Genomic DNA, 24,137 nt, shown 5'->3' with positions numbered 1-24,137 from the left:
GGGCCACCATCACAGTCACCATGGCTCCCACTCAGACCTTTGCGGAAAAGCCCGATGAGGCTCATGGGGGGACCACAACCCACCCAAGCTCACGCAGCTTCCAAGTGGTGGAGTGGGAGGCAAATCCAATTGCCTCCAAAGCCCCTGGTCTTTACCAGCTGTCCACACAGCATCACTGGGGCAAGCGGGGCAGGTCTTCCATCTTCTCGGCCTCAGTTTCCCTGTGCAGAAAATACGTTTCCCTCCTATTACCCGATTCCTAGGATTGCCATGAAGGGAAAAGGAAATGTGTATCCACCAGCCAAGGAGGAAAACCAGATGTGACTGGGGACAGATGCAAACTTCCTTTCCTTAACCCTAACCTGCTACTGTGCCTCAGTTTCCTTGTCTGTAAAATGGGGTGGGTGATGGTACCTCCCTCAGGGGGTTGTGATGGGAAGGACAGAGTGCTGCATACTGAGTGCTCTGAACAATCAGCTTTGTCATCGTCACCGTCAGCAAAGGCAGCCAACTCTTCTCTCAGTGCAGAGAACTGTTATCCACATGGGAGCGTGTATATTACATCGTGAATACGAAGGCATCTGCCAAGTGGACAAGATGTAAAGAAGCGGCCCTTTCTACAAGGCGGGTCTGTAAGGGGACTGACTCACGGGACATTTGGTCTCCTTGACCTTCACGGTCATTAAGCATTAAATCCATATGGAATGATGGGAACAGGGCAGACACAGAAGAAGGTCCTCATAAAGGCTCCCCAGCGTCATCACTTGTAATCTCCTCTCCCAAAGAGGCATCTAGGCTGCCATCCGCTCACCTTGGGGAATCCCACACTGGCACTCACCAGCATCATCCACATCTCACGCACTCCCGGGAGGGGACGCAGGGCAGGAGTCTCCACCCGCGCTGAATGGATGACACAACTCCTGCAAGGTCCCGCAGATCCTCAAAGGAGCAGGAAAGGACAGGGATTAAGTCCACTCTGGGGACTTTAAAAAAACCCAGTGTCGGGCTTCCCTGGTGGCGCAGTGGTTGAGAGTCCGCCTGCCGACGCAGGGGACACGGATTCGTGCCCCGGTCCGGGAGGATCCCACATGCTGCGGAGCGGCTGGGCCCATGAGCCATGGCCGCTGAGCCTGGGCATCCGGAGCCTGTGCTCCGCAACGGGAGAGGCCACAACAGTGAGAGGCCCGCGTACCACACACACACACACACACAAAAATAATAAAAAACTAAAAAAAAAACAAAAACAAACCCATTGTCAAGGCAATACCGGGACCCGTTACATCAGAATTCTGGGGGTGGGGCCCCAGCACCCGAAATTTTACTTAGTGCCTGGTTTTGAATTGCAGGGAGGGTGGGACCCTGGAGGGTCATTTGACCTCTCTGTGCCCCAATGACCACATCCACAGAACGGGAGAATATAGACGTCTCAAGGTCGTCGTGAGGACTTAGCGTGCGTGCAACTTGCAAGCACTTGACGCACAGAGTCTGTCACCACTGACCCCTGACCACCGCTCATATCTTCCCTGCGAAGCCAATTTGGGGATGAATTACGGAAGGAAACAAAAGGCACCAAGATTTTAAAAAGCAACAAGGCCCACGGTGGCCTTAGCCCGCAGGACAGGAAACCAACGGACATGTGGACATTTGGTCCCGGGCTGCCGAGCAGGGCAACCCAACTGTGATTTGACTGGCATGACGCGGGCTGGACACAGCAGATTGCCATCTGCTCAGCGGGGGGCCCGCTGGATGCAGGCTTTTTCCAGAGTGAGCCTGTTGGACACCTGAGTGGATCCCAAGGGGCCCTGGGTCCTGCTGAAGCCACTCTGTGCTGGGATTTGGAGGGGGCCTGGGGGAAGGCAGCCAGAAGTGCCTGGGTGCCCTGGACCAAGCTGCCCTCCCTGGACCTTCCAGGACATTCCGGCCGTGCCTGGGCAGCCAGTGCTCCCTCCTTGCCCTCTGCGGAGCGGAACCAGAAACTCCCGAGAAAGCAGCTCAAAACCAGAGCTCACGCCCTGGGGCGGAGGTGTAGTGATGCAAGGTGAAAGCCAGGAGACGTGGAACCGGGCACGTAGGCCTTCCATGGCAGCAGGAAGGCTCCAGGAGATTCCGGAAGCCTTCAGAACCAGAGCCCGCAGGACCTCCACCCTCAGCCTTGCCCTTCCCTGTGCCACTGAGACTGTAAATCAGGGCCTGGACCACACCTGGGGCTCAGTCCAATGGGAGAAAAACAGTGTTCTTGGAGAGACCAAGACAGGAGGAGCTTGGGGGCCTGGGCTAGAAGAAACCTCTCCCCTTCTCTCTCCTGGGTGCGTAAGACGGCCCACAGGGGAGGGAGAAGAGAGAGCTCAGCCACCTGTTCTCAGACCTGGCTACACAGAGAATCACCCCGGAGTTCAGAAAATACTGAGGCCCAGCCACACCCCAGACCCTGATGTAGCCAGAGTCGGAAAAGCGCCCCCCAGGTGATTCTAATGCACAGCCAAGGGTGAGGACCACAGCTGGGGACTCACAGTCGCCCTGTTTGAGCCTGTTTTCTCCAGGGAAGGAAATCCGTACAAGCAGGAAGCACCAGGGTGCTGCCATGGCCAGGAACACGAGCCCTGGAGTCTAAGAGACCTGAGGCTAAGTCCCGCCTCTGCCCCATTTGAGCTGTGAGATCTCAGGTAAGTTAATTCCCCTCTGAGCCGGTCTCTACACCTGTAAAATGGGGATATCAAGCCTTCACAGGGGACATGGGTTCGAGCCCTGGTCCGGGAAGATCCCACACGCCGCGGAGCAACTAAGCCCGTGTGCCACAACTACTGAGCCTGCGCGCCTAGAACCCGTGCTCTGCAAGTAGAGAAGCCGCCGCAGTGAGAAGCCTGTGCACCGCAACAAGGAGCGGCCCCCACTCGCCACAGCTAGAGAAAGCCCGCGCGCAGCAACAAAGACCCGACACAGCCAAAAATAACTAAATAAAATAAATAAATTTATTTTTAAAAAAAAGCAGTCTCGTTACCAAGTCCTTCACCTTTATCTGATGCGACAAAGACTTGGGAAGGGTCCAATGACCTGCCGCCCTGAGGCCACCCTGGGGCATGGGGACCACAATGTCCCCACAATGGGAGGCCCTGTCCACCCGGCACCTTCTCACCCGCTTCTGTGCATCGCATCCCCTGGGAGCTTGTCAGAAACACAGAAGCTCAGGCTGCAACCCAGCCACCTGACTTGGAACCTGCGTTTTCATCTGATGCCGGAGGAGCCGTGTCACTGAGCTGAGCTTTTAAAGGGCGAGGATGGCCCTGGGCTTGGGTCAGGGAAGGTCTGGATGAAGCTTCCTTCTCGAGGGAAGGCAGGAGCTGCAGCTGGCGTGCAAGTTCCTGGAGGGTGGGGACACTGGCTGAGGAGACCCGTGGCACCTCCTCTGTGCAGGGAGCTGGGAGCCCTGGGGCGGGGCTGCTGGCGGGGCTGCAGGTTACAAGGTCCCCACGTGGGCAGCACGGGCACAGCACTGGCCTCCACCCTCCTCAATGCCCGCGGCTGACTTGGGGTGAAGGGAACTGGCGATCAGCCCCTCAGCCCCCCTCCCCCTCCGGCCCGTCACGGGGACAGTTCCCTCTCCCTCAGAGTGACTCAGGCTACGGCTGATCCAATCTTGGCCCCAGAGACCACTCTGAGGTCACCCTCCTGGCAGCCAAGGTCCCTGAGACAGATCGAGGGACAGTTTTTATCCAGCTGTCAACTTCATCTCGACCTTGGCAGTGACTGACTCCCTGCAAGTGGGTTCTGCTGGCCCGCGGGCCCCAGGGTGTCTCACTGACCAGCTGGACCCCCTACCGGTGGGGCAGCCCTATAGGGAGAAAGCGTGGACCTGCGAGGAGAGGGCCGGGGCGGGGTGAGGCTGGAAAACGCCCAGCCTGAGTTCCACAAATGAAGCCCGTTAGCTTGCAGGACGCCCACCTCAAACAGCCTCATCTTGAGCTGGAACCGGAGTTAGAGCCAAGGGGGACAGAAGTGGGACCAGCTCCTGGAAGCCGAGCCTCGACTGGCCAGCCCCTGACCCAGGGTTCCGAAAAGGAGGGCAAGACTCCAATCCCTTCGCCGCCCCCCACCCTCCCCAGCAAGGCCACTGGAGCCAAGGCCACCATCCCCAGACCTGCCTCTAGGCCCCCGCTCACCCCACAGCCGGCCAAGGGCGGCCTCTCCAGCTGCAAGTGGAGCCCAAAGGCCGTGGAAGGCCTCCAGCTCGGCTCGTTATCGGAATTTAATCTGGATTCCAAGAGATCAAGAGGAGTCTGTGGAAAGTGGCTGCCACAGGGGGAGTGATGCTGAGGCCGACCCAAAGCCAGCTAAGCCCCGGCACGCCCAGGGCTTTCCTGGAGCTCAGGCAGAGGCTCGCCAGATGTCCCAGCTCCGAGCTCTGTGCAGCTGGGCGGTCGGTGTCAGGGAGGCCACGGCTCCCTTAGCAGAGGGAGCAGGGGGCCACACAGCAGGGCGGCGGGGGCGGGATCAGGACTCCTCTCGGGGTCAGATGAGCCAAAGGCCTTCTGCTTGAAGAGGATGCGTGGCCCAGGCTGTGGAAATGCAAACAAGCACTCCACCTCCAAGCAAGCTTAGGCCTCCACCCCCATCAGAAACGGCGAAATTAAGGGATTTATCATAGAGGGCAAAGGCAGTACCACCACCCAGACCTGGAGCCCTTCATTTTCCTAAGCAGGTCTCTGCATTCCCCGTGATGGTGGTGGTGATGGTGAGGATGGTGGTGATGGTGGCAGTGATGGTGATGATTCTAATAGCTGGTAAACCTTTATTGAGAGCTTACTATGTTCTAAGTAAATATGTTAATTCCCTTTATCCTCACCACAGCCCTGGGAGGTAGATTCAGTTATTATCCCCATTGTATAGAGGAGGAAACTGAGGCTCTGAGGGGTTACTACTTCCCAAGGTCACACTGGTACATAATGTTGGGATGAGAATCTACACTCTTAAAAGCTGGGTTATCCCACCTGGGGAATAACATAATAGGATCATTTTGCTTTTGGATTCAAAAACAGAACCTACCCAGAAAAAAAAAATCAGTAATTTTTTGGAAAAAATGCCAACCTTTTAACTCTTGGAGAATGAGGGCCTTGCTTCCTCCTTTCACGTATAGATAGGGGACTTCCCTGGTGGCGCAGTGGTTAAGAATCCGCCTGCCAAGGCAGGGGACACGGGTTGGGCCCTGGTCCAGGAAGATCCCACATGCTGCGGAGCAAACTAGAGAAAGCCCTTGCACAGCAACGAAGACCCGGCGCAGCCAAAAATAATTAATTAATTGATTAATTAATTAATTAAAAAAAAAGTATAGATAGGAAGTTTAGAAATCTAAAGCAAGCAGCCCCTTCCTGCCCTCCCGCTGCCTCTCGGTCCACTCTCTTCTCTGCTTTATACTTTGCACCTGCCATGTCCTCCTGCGTCTCCTCCTCTCTTTGAATGTGACCTCCTCGAGGGCTCAGACTGGGGTCTGGTCACGTCCACCATCGCCCAGCACAGCAGGTACTCAAACATTTGCTGAGGGGAGACTCGGTCTCCCAGCAAAGCCCAAAGCCCCCTGAGGCAGGAATTCCCAACGCTGGCCTGAGCGTCCCCAGAGATGGCCTGTGGCCAAGCTGCTCTTCGGGGCAACCTGCCACGCCGGCCACAGAGCCACTGACAGCTGTCCTGTCCCCGCCTGTCCCTCTTCCAACCGCAGTGACTCAGGCCTTCTCCCCTCCCAGGGCCTCTGGATCCACCCCATGGAGCTAAGGCAGGGCCGAGGAGGCAACCACTTCAAACTGTTATGGGACCAGTGCCCACGAAGTCAGAAGGTTGACACAGGCAGGAGGTTGAGGGGCTGCCGGCAGGCGCTAGGGAAGCCAAAGGCTTGTGTTTCTTCTAAGTGAGGACGCAATGGCTCACACCTGCCCCAGCATCATCATCTCCCTTCTGTCCTTCTAACAAACATGCTTGTCTCCACCTTAGGACGGTGGCCCTTGCGGCTCCCCTGAGATACTCTCCCCGCACCTCATTTCCGTTCCTTCTAGTCCTACCAATAGCCCCAGCTCAACAGGCCGTCAAGGACCACCAGTCACCTTATCTGGCCAGTGGGCCTATTTATTTGCTTATTTGTTGACTGCCCGTCTTCACCCCCTATCATGGATGGAATTGTATCTCCTAGAAAGATGCGCTCAAGTCCTACCCCTGGTGTCTCTGAATGTGACCTAATTTGGAAATAGGGTCTTTATGAATATAATTAGTTAAGTAATAAAAAGTCATGCTGGAGCAGGGCGACCCCTAAGCCAAGATGACTGGTCTCCTTATCAGAAGAGGAGAGAGGCACACAGAGAGGATGCCAGAGCCGTGTGACAACGGAGGTGGAGATGGGAGCGGCGCAGCTGAGCGCCAGGAACGCAATCGACGGCCAGCACCAGAAGCTGGAAGAGGCAGGAAGGATCCTCCCCTGCAAATTTCAGAAGGAGCACAGCCCCGCTGACACCCTGATTTCAGACTTCCGGCCCCCAGCACTGTCAGAGAGCACATTTCTATTGTTTCAAGCCACCCAGTGTGTGGTGCTTCGTGAGGGCAGGAAACCGGTACACCCCTCACACAGAGTTGAGACGAGGTCCCTGCCCCCGTGAGCCGGGCTGGTTTATCCCAGCGGTTTAGCAGCAGTGGTTGCATAAGCAAATGGCTAGGCTCCCACGGGTCTCTCCAAATGCAGCGGCCTCTGCGCAGCCCACCAGCCCCATGAGGGAGGCACGTGCATGCCACGCCCGTCTCGCCCGTTGCTGGGTCTCCACTGCTCTTCCCAGTACGTGGAGTGGAGCGGGCACGCACAGCAGGCGTGGGGCCGAGGGGTGGGGTGCCCCTCGCATCAAGGGCGGGGCCTGAGGATGCTCCAGACACGAAGCAAGCTCCCACGCACGTGAGGGAGGGGCCCACATCAGCAGCATCCCAGCTGACCCCAGAGACCACCGGCCAGGGAGGGCGAATGCCTTCCTGCGTGGAGAACTTGGGGGAAGAGCTGCACAGGTGACACCAGCCAACCCTTCCTGTCCTGCTCAGCCAAAGCCCATCGGGGTAGCTACATTCCTGAGGTTAAACCTCTGGATGGAGGTTTCTGAGGCGGGTTTGGGGAGCCTGCCAGGAGGCCCTGGGGTGTGAGCAGGGCTTGGCTTTTGCACAAGTGGACCGATCGAGTGCTACTGACAAATAGCCTCTGGGTACCTGCCTCGCCCCCAGTTAGTCAGCCTTCACGAGAAAAAAGTCAAACATGTGCTCTTGTTCGAGAGTCTCGGGGGATCTGTCAGAGTACAGAGCAAACATATGTTACCCTGGTGGACTGAACTCAATGCTTCTTACTGAAATTGGGTCTGGGGACCAGGGTCCAGCCCACCGGGGTGAAGTGGGGCACCTGAGTGCCTTTAGTAAGATTCGGAGGTGATTGCCAAGGCTGTCTGCTGCCCGCCCCCACTTCCGAGCCACACCCACATTCCAGAAAGGTACCATCCCCTCAGGGAGGGTCTGCCATCCTCTCTAGCAGGGGAGCAGTACAGGGCAATGCATTCAAGCGGGGGCTCTAAAATACAAACTTAATCCACACTGAGATGCCACGTGTCACCCATCAGACAGACTAAGATCAAAACAGTCCAATAAGAGCCCCTGCTGGGGAGCACATGGGGCCACAGGCCCCCTCTCTGTGGCTAGCAGAAGTATAAATTGACATAACCTCCGAAGGGAGCAGTTCAGCAAAATCTATCAGAGGCACCAATGTATGTGCCCCCAGACCCCACAATTCTATTTCTAGAACTATATCCGACTGATAGACAAGCACATGTGTTATACGCCCCACCCACACCGTCTATAATTCGGAAAAATTAAGAATCCACCTTGTGCACGTAGGAAACTGGCTAAGTACCTTAGAGCACAACCCACACGATTGGAGACGTGTGGTGGTGAAAAGAACAAGGATGCCCCCTGCGAAGGGACATGGAAGGATGGTCAAGGTTTACTGTCAAGATGGTCAAGGTTTAGTGATAGAAGTAGGTGCAGGAGAGACTCTATGACGAGATACCATTTGTGAAAAGATTTAAATGCACACATATATTTGCTGATTTGAGACAATGCAAGAAACTGGGAGCAGAGGCAGTTAACGAAGGCAAAACACTGGAAACAGTCAAGAAAAGCTTGGTTTTCTTAGTATTTAAGATGACCTTCCAAATGACAGTGCTTGCCAAGCCAGGTGCTGAGAGTCGCTATGTCCCCAAATGTGCTACGAGGTCCCCTTTCCCGCTGAAGACGCTAGGACAGCCCAGCCGAAGGGGGCGTCCACACCACCTTTCTTCCATTATGAGGAGTGGCAGGCGGTGCCGGTGGCAGTAAAAGTCCGACAGCCCGCGATGTCCAAAAACCCAGCCACCAGGCAGCACCACCTCGGGACTGCAGGATGTCCCTGTTAGAAGTTCCAGCCCATTCTCTTAGCCTTCTCACCTCTCAGAGGACTTTGAAATGAAATGGAAGGGTCTCAAGAAATTAAAGTCCTTCAACACAAGCTTTTAGTTCCTGACCTCAAGATTCCTGGAAGGCTGAGAGTTCTCTGCCTGTTTATTTTTGATTTGGGGATTTTTATCCCCTAGCATTTTATTACAAATGGCCACTTTCACTGGTGGCCTGACATCACATGCTGGGTTTCAGTGATGGATGGGAGAGAGGCAGACCGTCAGAAACGCTTCTCCTCTTCCTCGTTCCCTCCAAACACAGGCTGACCCAGACAACCCATAATTACCCGCGGGGGCCACCCAATCCCAGGCTCACCTGGCTGTCCCCTATTCCTAACTCGATCTGCTGACGGTGATAGTTTTAAGAGGTGGAGACATACACCATACACCATCTCTAAAAAAAGATACTCCATCCAGGGCACGTGGCTGGTGCTCCACGGGGGGAGCGGTCATGACCAGTCTGGTCGCATCCTCTAGCCACCAGCTCCTCTGTAGCTGAAGAAGCTCAGGACCTCTCCCAGGCACCAGTACAGCACCCACCTGCCCAAGTGTTCCTGCAGCACCTGGTAAACGCTGATCCGGAACGTCTCGTTACTGAAATGTTCCCGGATGTGGTCCTTGTAGATCCGGAATTCGGCTGCAGTCACCGCTTCCCCTTCTGGGATCTTGGAAAGATCAAACCGGAACTCCCGGTGGTGGTAGCGTGGGTGGAAGAACTCTTTGTCGTGTTCCACTGGAAAGGGGAGAAAACACACATCGGCACCAAAAGCTCATTAGTGACTGGGGTTCACTCTCCCAGCTCAGAGCCCAAGCATCTTGCCTAAGCTCGATGGAGACTTGCCCAGAGCCGGTGACCCCTGGTGATGACTGCCCGTTCCAGGCTGCTCTGCAGCAGACTACAGGTCACAGGCTCAGACCCCATGGTCACCTTGGACAATAAGAATAATGAACTCTGCATCAACTTGCTAGGGAGAGTGGGGTACCGACCAAGTCATCCCAGAGGCCCTGGACAGGCTTGGGTTCTGGGGACTCAGGCCTGGGCTCAAATCCAGACTCAGCCACTACCTAGCTGGGTGGGCTTGGACAAGTGCCAGGTAAGCTATCCGGACCTCAGTTTCCTTATCTGAAAAATGGGAATAATAATCCTCCTTCATGGGTTGTTGTGAGAGTTAAGTGATCTAAGTCATATATATAGCTTAACCACTGGAAGGGATGGATAGCTGTGAGCTACAGTGTAAACAACAACCTTACTATGCCTGTCATGGGTTACCTTAGGCCAGTGGTGCTCAGCCCTGGCTGCATGCGAGAATCACCGTGGGAACTCTGAGAAAACATTGATGCCCTAGCCCAGTGGGGGCTGGTAAATGTTTAATAACTGGCTCTCTAGGACCCGATCTGTGGTGTTTGCCAATTTTCATCTTGGAAGATTTTAAGCTACCAAAGCGAAGTCACTGAGGACAGTGGTGGGCAGACGGGCACAAAGTGGGCTCCAGCACCCTGCCCCTCTCAGAACCAAATGAATCATTATCTTTGGGGAGGGGGCCCAGAAACCTGTACTTTTTAAAGCACCCCAGATGTCTCTAATAGCAGCCAGGGTTTACAAGCACAGCCTTAGACAAAACGCAGAAAAAGAGGTGAATGGCAGCGTCTTGGCAGGAAGAGTGGGGGGTTTGGAAAAGGACTTCAGGACAAAACAAGGTAAAGGGACCAAGCCCTTCTCCCTTATACCAGCAGTGATACTAGACTAAGCCATTATGTCCACTTCATAGACGGCGAACACCAAGATGGATATAAGTCCAAGAACAATGTTTCTGGGAGTGGGCCCCTGGTTCCCAAGGATCATGCCTCCTTTGGACTAACATGGAGCAGCAAGAAGGTGAGCATCACCTGTGTTGCAAAGATGCAGGATGGCCAAGCCCAGGTGGGCCTGCAGCATCTGCAGATACCCTTCATTTCCTGGGAAATACAGCCCAATCTCCACTTCCTGCCTCGGGGGTGGGGAACCAGAGAGACAGGGAGGGAGAGTGCAACCAGCTTGGCCAGAAGGGAGGAGAAACATGACCACCGAGCTTCAGCTTTCTGAGCTTGAAAGCCCTCAGGCTGGGTGGGTTAGGGCTGCCACAGGTACAAGCAGGACGTGAATGCGTGAATGCCTTTGAGAAAGGAGGCTGACAGCACTGGCAGCCCAAAGGCCCTTTAAACAACCAAACATCTGTTTTAAACCTTAATCATATGACTGGCCCAGGGCATTTCCACTTTGATTTATGGAGAAGGTGAGGAGGCTGGGTCTACTGTGGCAGCCTCTACGAAGTGCCACCCGCTGGGGATCAAGTGAGCCTCGGGAGGGGACCCCAGGGCAAGGGGGCCTCTGTCACTAGGGAAATGACCCAGGCCAGTCTTGGTCACCCTTCTGGCTCATTCAGCCCTCCTGTCACCCTAGGAGGTGAGCCCAACGCCGCGTTGGTAGGGGGAGGGGTGCACCTGAGACCCAAGAGGCGTGGTGTGGCCTCCCAGGGTCTGGGAGCTGGGGCTCACACCGAGGTCCCACCCACCCCGAGGCCTTAACCACACATCTCAGTGGCAGTGCTGACAGCTGAGCAAGGGGAGCTCCTTTGCGTGTCCGTCAGAACGTTTTCACTGCCTTACAACGTACGTGTTGTACGTGCACAACCATAGGGGTGCAGTTCAGTGAGTCACAGTGAATCCACCGTGGGACCTTCTCCCAGATCAAGAAACAGAACATCACCAGTGCCCCCTTCCTCTCCCCCCAGCTTCTCAAACCAGAGGTTCATTTTGCTTGTTTCTGAACATTATAAACAGGGGATAATACAGTATCTATTCTTCTGTGCCAGGCTTCTTTCCCTCAACGGCGTCTGTGCGATTCATCCACGTTGCTGTGGACGTTCATTCCTCCGCGTTGCTGTATGATATGCCACAGTTCGATGACAGCCCTGTTCTCGGATCCATCCTACAGGACACGGGCATTTGGGTAGTTTCCAGTTTGGGGCTCTGAGAGCAGTGCTGCTGTGCACAGCCGGGCACCCGTGTTTCCGGGGGGCGGGCACACCCAGAGTGGAGCTGTGCGTGTGCGCTAGCACGCCCGAGCACTTTTATGTACGGGGGGCGGGGGTGATGGAAGAAGACAAGTCTGTCCTGTCAAAGACGTGGGCACAGTCTGGGGATAACTCCTGTTCTCCTCGGGTACTTTTCTGCAGGGGACTCTGGGTGGGGGGCTGAGGGGAGGTGACAACTCCTGGAGAGAATCCCTGCGCCCCAGCGAGCAGCCGGAGGGTGCACCCCTGACCCCCCACCCCTGAGCTCGCTCGCAGTGCACTCAGCCGCGTCGCCCCCAGCCCCAGCACCCCACCCAAGCCAAGGTCACCAGAGACCACCCACAACCAAATGGAAAGGACACCCCATGGTCACCATTTTGCTGGACCTCCAGGGAGCAGCAGCCAACACGTGGCTCTTCCAGCCCCGGCAAACCTTGCCTTTCTGCAGTGCCCTTCACTGTGAACACTTAGCTGTCTCCCGCCCACCCCACCCCATCCTTCTGGCCACTCCTTGAAACATCCCCTTAGATATTTCCATTTACAGGAGTTGACATGCAGCTAAGGAACATCAGGAGTGGCCCCCCACGCTGACAGACTACACAGACACAGTCTCCATTTCCAACCGTCTTCCCTTCTCCCTCAGCGGAGCCAAACCCCCAAAGGCCAGAAAGAACCCCTGAGGTGTGCGATGCTTCAATATTCAGCGAGCAAGCCTGCTTCGTGCCATCGTGCACAGGAGCCTTGGGCACAGTGCCTGGGACTCAGCGAGACCCCGACAGACCCCGGTCCCCCTGCTCCCAGCGCAGGGACAGACCATGCCTCACCACAGCTCCTACTGGCAACAACAGCCACCAACCCAAGCAGAGAATGGGACAGTGGACCCCCGATTTACAAGTGAAGATGGCTGAAGAACCCAGAAGTGCAAAAAGGCACGTGCTCCGTGACGGTTCTCGCATTGAGCACTCTTGGCCATCACGTGATGGATCCAGGCGAGGCAGGATTGAGCCCCATTTGACAGATGAGGAAACTGAAGCTCAGGGAGGAAAGGTAACTTGCCCAAGGCCACAAGTTAGGTGAGTGCCTGAGCTCCGAAACCCCACTCTTGACCTTTACACTCCCTGGAGCCGGGTGGCCTGAGTTCAGACCTCAGCTGTGCGCCGCTTGTGGTCTTGGCCCAGTTACTTAACCTCTGTGCGTGTCCCCTTCCTCCAGGGATATAACACTGGTCCTTTCTCATAGGGAAGATCACAGGAGGCGGCACTTACAACAGTGCCTGGCAAATGGGAAGTAATTTGCATTGGTCATTTTTATAGGGCCTCTCAAACAATGAGCTGTAAGAGTGACAGTCAGTACAGAAAAAATAATATGTGCGTGTGGGTATTTACATAGTTCAGCTATGATAAATTTATTTGAAAAAACTTACAATAGATCAAACAGAAAAGAAATGTTTGGATAAGCATGACATTAACACAGGTACAATCACTAAAGTCACAGGCAATGAAGAAAGAAAACACTGATATATAATCACAAATATAGTTTGTTGCAGCAGGTGTATATGTAACTTTTTTTAACTGTGTAAGATAAAACGTACCTTAACTGCTAAGACAGTTAAGATATCAGGGTTATAAGGTTTCTTTTTTAAAAAAAGATAAATGGATAAAGTGTCCAACTAAATTTCTTGCAAACATTTACAGGCTCTTTGGCATGGCTTCCTAAGTGAATTTCTTTCATTAATCATTTTAAGACAATGAGAGGCATGAACCATGTCATTATTCTGTTCTTCCTGAAACCTACATAATCTTGTGATTTGTCAAAGAAAAAACAGTCATTTTTTAAAAGAAGAGCAGCAACTCATTCAAAGTTCAAAGCAAATCCCAAATCTCCTCTTCCCAAGGCTTCCATTTTATATGGAAACCGCTCCACCGTGTGGAATCTACACCATTTCAGTCTCAAGATGGCATAACAGTCACCACTAAAGCAGATGGAAACATGCATGTATTTTAGGGAGAAAACTGTCTTCACACTTTGTTGTTGTTACTTTGTTGTTACATTACTGTAGTTGATAACCCCAGACTCGAGTTTTAAAATAAATGTCTAGAGTGATATCTCCCTGAGCCCATTAAGGAAAGCAACCTAAGGAAACCCAGAACCTAGGAAACCAGCTTTTTCTCCCACTGCCCTTTATATTCTAGAACACCACTGACTGAGAGAATTCACAGGAATGAACAAAGGACTTTCATCTCCAAAAGATTAAAAAGGTCCAAACCTCTGAGACCAAAAGCTAAGTCCAGGGCTTCCCTGGTGGCGCAGTGGTTGAGAGTCCGCCTGCCGATGCAGGGGACACGGGTTCGTGCCCCGGTCAGGGAAGATCCCACATGCCGCGGAGCGGCTGGGCCCGTGAGCCATGGCCGCTGAGCCTGCGCGTCCGGAGCCTGTGCTCCGCAATGGGAGAGGCCACAACAGTGAGAGGCCCGTGTACCGCAAAAAAAAAAACAAAAAAAAACAAAAGCTAAGTCCAAAGAAAATAGATTCCAGAAAAACCATCCTGACAGCAACCAGCTTCACAAGACTGTCCCCAAAGCCGATTCTGGTGTCCTTCTTTTACAAAAGCCTGAAATAATAACCCCAAAGCTGGCCCTGGGAGGGCAAATTTTGGGCTGGAGGGTGCCAATAAAGGGTAGAGGCAGGTGGAACAGGAGGCCACTGACCTGGGTATCCCCTCTCATGACCCTCTGACATGTCAGGCAAGACCTCTGCCCCACATACAGGTCAAGCCTGATCCCCAAGCATCACCCAAGAGCGTTTGCCTCCTCTCAGCACCTAGGGTTTCTCCTCCCATTTACAGTCACACGATATGTACAAGTGTGTCCGTCACTAAGTTAGGGTCCTCTGCACAAGTGGATTACGATAGCCAAAGGCAGCTTGCCATGCAGACTCGCAGAGGGCAGCAGGCATTTAAAGGGTACCTAAGTGGGGCTTCCCTGGTGGCGCAGTGGTTAAGAATCCGCCTGCCAGTGCAGGGGACCCGGGTTCGAGCCCTGGTCTGGGAAGACCCCACACGCCGTGGACCAACTAAGCCCGTGAGCCACAACAACTGAGCCCACGTGCTGCAACTACTGAAGCCCGCGCACCTAGAGCCTGTGCTCTGCAGCAGTGAGAAGCCTGCACACCGCAACGAAGAGCAGCCCCTGCTTTCCACAACTAGAGAAAGCCCGGAGCAGCAACGAAGACCCAATGCAGCCAAAAATAAATAAAATTAAAAATAAAATAAATAAAGGGTACCTAGGTGGAGGTTTCCAGAGCCATGCTTTATAGAACTGTATTTAATACCCTAAAAATTAGGGGTATGCCCCCCGATATACACATACTGATGTGCATACATGATAATACACAAAGAAAAATGAATACAATAAATTCTTATACACATGAGAAAAGAGCTATAGAAGATGCAATATTTCTCCTGCTCCCTAAGGGTTCATTCCGTGCTGAGGCACAGCTCACTGTGACGTCACAGTAGGTGCCATGTTCACGCCATCTCTTCCTCTTGGAGAGCTTCATCGTGGCTCTTGCAGTCAAGCCAAATGGTCCCAAGGGAGCTGCCATCTTGTCCCATGACCTACTTCTCCAGAGTTGAGGGATGGGAGGGAACAAGCCCCAAGCTGGGCCAAACACAAGATTGCTTTTATTTTTACTGGCACCTGGTGGGAAAGAGCCCCGTTTGTTTTCTCTGCCTTAAACCCTAAGGATGTAATGTGGCACCCTGGGCAGCCACACACCGCCGCCGCGCAGAGAAAGCTGGCCGGTGAGAAAGAAGACTCCAGGCAAGCAGGACAGAGCTCAGAATTAAGGGGGAATAAGCCTTCCAGGCTCGACCCCCTGGCCTGGTGTTCCCATCCTTCCTGAAGTCTGAGGTTTCAGCTCTTCTAATTTGTGAGTCACGTGGAGACCCTTCAGACAAGTCCCCCGTGTAAGCTAATTAGAGTCAGGTTGCTGTCCTTTGCAACCAAGGCAGTTCTGAGCAAAACAATCGAGCCCAATTATATACACACCCAGAAATGGATGGGCAGGAGACACACCCAGGTAACAGTGGGGATGTCCAGGTGACCATGTGCCGTGAAAGCTGCTTTCTTCAGACGTGGATAATTTCCAAGTATAAGATGACCCCCTGACCGAGCTCTGGGAACAGGGGCAATGACGTCTCGATCGTGAGCCTCCAGCACCCCCCCCCCAGCCTGATGCTTAGTAGGGCTCCATTCGTCTATTGGATTCAATATATTACTTCGCGTAATCCTCTACTAGTCTTTAAGTCAACTATTTTATCGATAACATACATGCAGTAAAGCACACAGATCCTACGTGTTCAGGAAGTCTGGTGAAATTTCTCAATGCAAACGCACCCAGAGCAGGACACAGCACATTCGTTACTAGCACCAAAGACACCCCCCCGGGCCCCTCCCCAACACCAGCCCCGTGCTCAACCCCAAAGGTGACCATCATCCGAACACCCAACACCACAGACCCACTGTGCCTGCCTGGGGCTTCCCCTTCTGCCTGTGCTTCCTTCACTTCGCTGCGTCCGCGCGCACCCTCTGTGGCTATGCGGAGCGGTCATTCACTCATTTCCACTGCCGTATTGGACCCCATTGTATGAATAGGCCACTGCTGATTTTTCTATGGGCATTTGGGGAGTTTCCAGTTTGGGACTCTTACAAAGCGGGCTACAATGAACATCCTTCCTTTTGGTGACCACAATTCTATTGGGGAAACACCTTGAAGCAGGACTGGGGATGGACAGAAGTCAAAGACTGGTCAAGGGCAAAAGCAGTTTGAAGAAGGGAAATCGAGAAGGGCTCCCCAGTGCTGGCTAGGAATGCCTCGTGGGCAATAATGATGCCAGTGGTGGATATAAGCACAGGAGGAAGAACTCCACAGGTGAAGGAGGAGGCAAGAAAACACGTGTGGATGCAGAAAGCTGAACCTGAGGTGACCTGTGGGAAATCCAAGTGGGAAATTTGACTGGACAACTGAATGTCCAGTTGGGGGCTGGTGAATTGCACGTATGCATCTAGTCTTGTGGGAAAAATGCACATCCAATGAGAAAGATGAGCACCGCCTCGGACCACTACTTGGGGGCTGTGGTGGGAGATGGAAAACACGACCACCGCAAGACCTCGGTCCAGGGGAAGGAACAGGACCAGAGACACAGGCAAGATAAGATGACCAGATGGTAGCCAGAGTCAGATAACAGGGATGGGGAGACCGCGCACGGGATTTGATCGTCGGCTGCTTAGAGACCCCAGGAAGGGGTAATGGTGGAGACAGCCGTGAAGAAAAGGCAAAAAGAGCAAGACCATGGCCAGTTGCAGAGGACAGACATTTGCATCGTGGAGGGGGGAATGTCAGCCCGCACAAAGCTGCCTTCATTCCCTTCTTGAGCCGGTCTCCCGTCCAGGGCTAGGAAGGCCTGACAAATAGTAGCAAGTTAATGGCCCAGCTAGCTGTTCCTTCCAAAATTTCATGGTTTTTAGAAAAAGCTTAGTTAACTTTCCAGACTCTGCGGTCCTCTCACTGTCCCCAAAAGATGCCGCCAAACTATGAGAGAGGACTAACTATTTTATAAGCAAAGTGACACTTTCCAAGTAAAAACTGCAAGTCCAGCATTAGAAGACTGCTCTTGACTCAGCGTCCGGTTTCCCTGAGCTCAGACTGGACCACGAGCTCCAGTTATGGGCTGGGAGCAGACCCCTGAACGCCTTTCACGAGGCTCTGAGAACCGACCAAAGTCCAAAATATAACCAGAAACGAGAGCTGAGTTTTCAAAGACCCTTGACTTCTTAGGATCCTGTGGCCCAGCATCCCCCCACCCTGACTTCACTCTGAAACTTTCACCCCAGGCTCCTTCCTGTCCTACGGGGATACAATTCTTCCAGAAGGTTCTGGCACACGCCAGAATTCACTGGAGCTGACGTTACCAAGGCTGCTGTCGCTCGGCGATTTATGGCTCTGCAGCTCCAGGGACGTGAAATTTGATGATGGCTCTTCATTCATTCCAAGATTTACACGGCAAGATTAAGGAGCTTGAAAAAGCCGCCAGAGGCATGCCATAAATTGGGCGTCCTAGAGAACTGAAGAGACATACCGATGACCCTAACAGGATAATGTTCTCTTAATAACATGAGCGTTGATACACTGTGCTGCTCTTACAGAAGAAGGGAGACGGTCCTAAACAGAGAGAAGAGGAAAACTGCATCAAAGTCTAACATGATAAACACTGCCAAGAACATATTTCGGTGTCTCCTCACCCCCACTGTATTCATTCTACAAGTATTTCTTGACCGCCCGCTCTGGGGGAAAGAGCCCTCTGTGGACCTGCTAGAGGTGAGAGGTGGATAAAAGCTCACTTGGATTGCACCTCTGCCACCTACCCAACCCCTGAGCTAGGTAACAGCCACCGTTTTAACATTTCTATTTTTAATTGTGGTAAAAATACACACAACATAAAATCTGCCATCTTAACCATTTTAAGGTGTACAGTTCGGTCGCGTTCAGCCCACTCACGTGGCTGTGCAAGCAATACGCAGAACTCTTCTATTCTTGCAAAACTGAAACTCTGGCCCCATTACACACCTGCCCGTTCTGCACCCACCCCATCCCCTGGCATCCACCAGTCTACTTTCGGTCTCTATGACTTTGACAGCTCTCTGTACCTCGTACAGTGGAATCACACAGTATTCATCCTTTTGTGGCTGGCTTCTTTCACTGTGCCCAATGTCTTCCAGGTTCATCTATGTTGTAGCATGCTTCAGAATTTGTTTCATTTTCAAGGCTGAATAATATTCTATTGTGTGTATACCCTAACGTTTTGTTTATGCAGTCGTCTGTCAGGGAGCACTTGGCCTGCTTCCACCTTTTGGCTCTTGTGAATAATGCAGTTACAGATATGGGTGTGCAAATCTCCCTTTGAAACCCTGCTTTCCATCCTTTTGGATATATGCCCAGAAATGGAATTCCTGGATCATATGGTACTTCTACTTTTAATTTTTTGAGGACTTATCATACTGTTTTCCATAGAGGCTGTACCACTTTACATTCCCACCAACAGCACTCAGAAGTTCCAACTGGTCCACATTCTCTCACCCCAACACTTGTTATTTTCTGACGATTTGTTTTGTTTTGATAGCAGCCATCCTAACGATATGAGGAGGACGGGTACCATTATCAAAGCCCTCCCACTGGCCTGGATACCACATCACATGTGTCACACACACATCATTTCCTCGAATCCTTATAAAACCCCCACTCAGAAGTAAGCACGTACATTGTGTCCATTCTACAGATGAGGACACTGAGGCTCAGAGAGGTCAAGTCACTTGCCCACGGCCACACAGCTGGTCTGAATGCTTCACCACTTGGCCACACTCTCTCCCTCATGCCGGGAGCCACCGCCAACCTCTTAGCCATGGAGACGATTAAATAAAGACATCCCTGAAGTATACACCAAGCTCTCAGCACACACGACGCAGTCACAACATTAATCTCCTTAAAAGCTAAACTCAGGGCTTCCCTGGTGGCGCAGTGGTTTGAGAGTCCGCCTGCCGATGCAGGGGACACCGGTTCGTGCCCCGGTCCGGTAAGATCCCACATGCCTCGGAGCGGCTGGGCCCGTGAGCCATGGCCGCTGAGCCTGCGCGTCCGGAGCCTGTGCTCCGCAACGGGAGAGGCCACAACAGTGAGAGGCCCGCGTACCGCCAAAAAAAAAAAAAAGAGCTAAACTCAAGAGAGCGAGGACTCTGCATCCCACTCAGGTCCCCCTCTGGTTTGTAAATGCTGTTCCTGCTGGTGTTAGAGTCACCCCGAGGGAGGCTGACTGCTTGAAGGTGGTGTAGCCTTAACCCGTCTCCCCATCCTCCCTACCCAGCCCCCCAAATCAGGGGGCGGGGCCCCGCCCGACAGAGGGCACACAAGCGGCATTGTCTCCCCTGAGCTGCCGCTTCAACTCTCGAACTTTCCACCAAATGCTTTGGCTGCCAGCAAGACCACCTGGAGCCCCAGCGCCGGGCCCTCCGAGAGGGTCTTCGGAGACACTGCCTCCTTGTTAGACGCAGGGGGCCGCGTCCCAAGCCGCGGGTGCGGAGGCGAGCCCGCTGGCGGCCAGGCGCTTTGTCATAAGCGTGGCAGCCGCGCAGATGTGGAGGGGGTGGAGCGGAGAATTGCTGCCCCTCGAGATTAAACACCCCGGCGTCAACATGTGTGCGCTGTTGCCGGAACAATGTTATCATTGTGAATTGAATGGACCAAAGGGTTTAGGGGATGGGGCGGGGAGTCGGAGAAAAGATGGGTTTAATTATCTCTAGGGCCAAAGCCAGTTGTTTGCCTAAAAAGCCCCAGACGCTGGTAGAGCTGAAAAGAAAAACAGGCTGTGAGCTTACATCAACCTTTCCGCCATAAATCGAGGCAGCCATCCTCCACCCAGGGGTACCCCGTCTCCCCAGAGCGGGACCTCTGGGTCCCCACCCCATCCTTAGCTAATTGAAAATGAGGGGAAAGAAAGGAAACTAGTTACTATTTCAGCTAAACTAGTGATTCTTAGCCAGGGGCACTTTTGTCCTCCCCTCCCCTCCCCAGGGGCTCTTGGGCAATGCCTGCATTCCTTTTTGTTTGTCACAGCTTAGGGAGCATGTGCTACTGGCGTCTGGTGGGTAACGGCCAGGACACTGCTAAACATCCTACAGTGCACAGGACAGCCCCCGACTACAGGGGGTGGTCCAGCCTCAACTGTCAACCACGCCGAGTTGAGAATCCGGGAGCTAACAGACACACAAGCCGCATGAGAGCCAAGCGGTTTCGGTCCCACCTGGGCTCTCAATCGGCTGGGTGGGACCCCGAGCTCCGTGGGCCTCAGTTCTTCCCTCAGTAACAAAGGATTGGATTTAATTGGTCTGAAGTTGCCTTTCACTTCTGTTAGGTTGTACCATAAAAAGTTGTGAAATTTCCACCAATTTTGACCTATATGTAGTTTGACCTAAACTTTGAATTCTGCATCTGCACGGTCCAGTAGGGCAGCCACTAACCGCATGTGTCTACTGAGCACTTGAAATGTGGCCGGTGTGGCAGTGTTTACATTTATTTCCATGTCATCAGTTTAAATGTGCCCAGGGGCGCCTGTACTGGACGGCAGATACAGAACATTTCCATCATCAGGGAACGTGCCATTGGACAGCGCTGCGCTGTAGCATCAGCGCACTGGTTTCTGATAGCAGCATGACGACATAAAGAGCTTATCACAAACCAGGGTCCAAATACGTGTTCTCAGAGAGACGGGGAGGTTCTTCCTCAAAAACAGGTTCCCAGTGTGAGAAATTCCATGGAAGTAGGGAGAACTTAATCCCGGAGCTGTGGGAGAGGCCTGCGACGGACGCTGGTGGCCCCTGGGCTCTCGGTTCCATCTGTAAAACAGGAATGACGACCCCTGCCCCAGTCACAGGGCCACCTGGGAGTTTGTCACTTGCTGAGTGACATCAGGCTGGGTAATCATCAGACCCAGCAAGTTCAAGGGCTCTGCTTCAGGCCCACCCGGCCCCGAGACCCCTTCCCCTCCGCTGAGCCGGGCCGTTCAACTCCCTCCCAGCCGCCCCTCCCCATTCATTTCTTTCCTAGGGCTTAAGGAAGTGACTGGTTGGCCCGTTGACCTGTTTATTAATCATCTTCTTTTCTAGGTTTTAACTCCCAGAGTAAGACCTGAGAGAAGGCAGGTACAGAACCTAAGAGGCTTGAACGTGGAGCCAGGCTGGCGGGGGAGTCCCGGCCCTGCCACCCACGGGGCGCTTGGGCAAGTTACTCCTCATCCGTCAAATGCGAGGATGATGAGAATAACACTGACTTCACTGGGTTGGTGTAGGATTAAAACAGACCAGGGATCCTCAAGCTCCGGCGTGTTCCAGAATCACCGGGGAGCCTGTTAAAACACAGACCAGGGCTTCCCTGGTGGCGCAGTGGTTGAGAATCTGCCTGCCAATGCAGGGGACACGGGTTCGAGCCCTGATCTGGGAAGATCCCACATGCCGCGGAGCAACTAGCCCCGTGAGCCACAATTACTGAGCCTGCGCGTCTGGAGCCTGTGCTCCGCAACAAGCAAAGGCCGCGATAGTCAGAGGCCTGCGCACCGCGATGAGGAGTGGGCCCCACTTGCCGCAACTAGAGAAAGCCCTCGCACAGAAACGAAGAGTCAACACAGCCATAAATAAATAAATAAATAAATTAAATTAAAAAAAAAAAACAAACCACAGACCACTGGACCGACTCCCAGTATTTGTAACATGGGAGATCCGGGGTGGGGCCCAAGACCTTGCACTTCTAACAGGTTGTCAGGAGATGCCGATGCCGCCGGTCCAGGGACCCCACTTTGAGAACCGCCAGAATAGATCCCGTCCGTGGAGTCCTTGGTGTGCAGAAAAGTCTTGAACAATGTCAGCTCTGATTATTTTGTTGTTCTCCACTGTTCCATCCACCATACTCACTTGCCTGGCACTTGGCAGGTTCTCAAGTATCTCAGTGAACAATCTTTGGAAACTTTCCCCCCGGGTTCCCTTAGGAGGGCAGAAAAGCCCCTCTCGGTCTCACTCAGCTCTAGAAGCAGCAGAGAATTGGGGTTGAGATGGGGCCCTATGGCCTGGGCTCAGACTCGGACTCTGCCAATCACCAGCAATGACTCAGGACAAGTTAACCCATCTCTGGGAGGCTTAGCTTCCCCTTCAATAAAATGGGGACATGAAGAGGTCCCCAGTCATGGGGCCGTCATGAGAATTCAAGAAGACAGAGGCCAGCGATCATGGGACATGACAAGGACAAGTGCCAGGCCAGAGGAGGCCCCGGGAGCGGCCGGGGGTGGGAGAGGCGGTGCGGCAGCCCACGCGCCCCTCCCCAGGACATGAGGGTGCCTGCTCAGACCTTCCCCCAAAGCAGCCAGAGACTCCTGGGTCAGCTGGGCAGGCACAGCTGGTTTAAGGTATTTTAGAAGCAAATCAAATCAAATGAGAATTTATAATCCTTCCTGAGGTCTGGGTTCCATCAACCTAAACTCATTAGGCTAGAGCAGTGCAGGTGCAGCTAAGGAAGAGATTGTTCTGCGTTTCCTTCATGCTGGACTCCCATCTCCCTTTCACAATAAGAGTCTTCTCTAAACCCCATACTTGGAGCAAAACACTCATCACAGAGGCATCAGCGTCCACTTCTGCAAATAGGACTGTAAGGAGATGCTCAGAAGCCGCCCCGGGGGCTTGCAGGGGGACGTTTGGTGGAAACCAGCAAACTTCAAGACCCTCATTCATTTCACGCTCATATTGCAACAAACTGAACTTGACTTCCCAAGCTGAACTATCAAAACACCCTTAAAACTGCATTTTTGTCCCTTGAACCTATTTCTGGTAAGTGAAGGAGAATCCGAGGTCAAACCAAACAATGGTTCTGAAATTACAGTTTGGATTCTCTGTTGAATGTAACCGGCAGAGCGGCAAACAGATTTCCAAAGTGAGTCTCCTCTGGTTTACGTGAAACAGGTCTAAATGGGGTCATCTTTCCAAATAATTGGAAATGATTGGTAGTGATTTAAGGGAACACTTGTACAATTAAATGGATAAAGTTTTAAAACAGGCAACACTAGTCTATGGCGTTAGAAGACAGGATGGCAGTCGTCCTTGGGTGAGGCTGTGAGGGGGCTTCTGGTAGCTGGTCACGTTCTGTTTTTTGTTCTGGGCACTGGTACCTGGGTGTGTTCACTTTGTGGAAATTCCTAACTGTTCTAGATTCGTGCACTGTTCTGTACACAAGTTAAACTTCAATAAACAGTTTTATTAACAATACGTATTGGCTGGCTTTATCCATCTCCCGTTGTACTCAAGAAGTATCTGTCACCATAGTCCCCCTATGGTAAGAGGTACAATTTTATACCAGCTGTTTGGGGAAAAGATACTAACACCTTTATCAATTTTAAGACATCTTGGTTTCAGAAGCATCAATAATCAAAGAAATGGGATATTATGCCTAAAGCACCTAATTGGGAAACGTGTATGTGGCATCCTACTGCCCTGACCTACGACCCTCCCGTTAGCAAGGCTGTTTGTTCACCTGCTCCAAACCCACCCTTCAAGCCTGAGGAGCAGCTCGGGATCAAGTTTAAGAGGGAGGGCTCAGTAACTGGACCTCCAAATTCAAATACACTTTCTGGGCCAGCTACTTACTTCTCTGTGCTCAGTTTTCCCATCTCTAAAATAAGAAGAGGGGCTTCCCTGGTGGCGCAGTGGTTGAGAGTCCGCCTGCTGATGCAGGGGACGCGGGTTCGTGCCCCGGTCCGGGAAGATCCCACATTCCGCGGAGCAGCTGGGCCCGTGAGCCATGGCCGCGGAGCCTGTGCTCCACAACGGGAGAGGCCACAACAGTGAGAGGCACGCGTACCACAAAAACAAAATAAAATAAAATAAGGAGGATAGTAATAGCTCCCACCCGAAACAGCTGTTATGAGAATTAAATTAGTAATATAGGTAAAGAGGATAAAGGGTACTTAGCACATAGGAAGCCCCTCACAAATGTTAGC

At 52.9% G+C, this 24,137-nt stretch overlaps 1 protein-coding gene across 1 annotated transcript in view; it reads right to left on the bottom strand.

Annotated features, from left to right (window-relative positions):
* BMP7 (bone morphogenetic protein 7) overlaps positions 1-24,137 on the bottom strand; it is a 90,505-nt gene that overhangs the window by 48,141 nt on the left and 18,227 nt on the right. The window contains exon 2 of the mRNA XM_081257177.1: positions 9,036-9,228. Within this exon, the coding sequence (XP_081113303.1) occupies positions 9,036-9,228 (193 nt within the window). The remainder of the gene's footprint in view (positions 1-9,035; positions 9,229-24,137) is intronic.

The sequence above is a fragment of the Mesoplodon bidens genome (assembly GCF_964165515.1).
Source record: "Mesoplodon bidens genome assembly, chromosome: 15".
NCBI classification, from domain to species: Eukaryota; Metazoa; Chordata; class Mammalia; order Artiodactyla; family Ziphiidae; genus Mesoplodon; species Mesoplodon bidens.
This window is presented reverse-complemented; position numbering and strand designations above follow the sequence as displayed.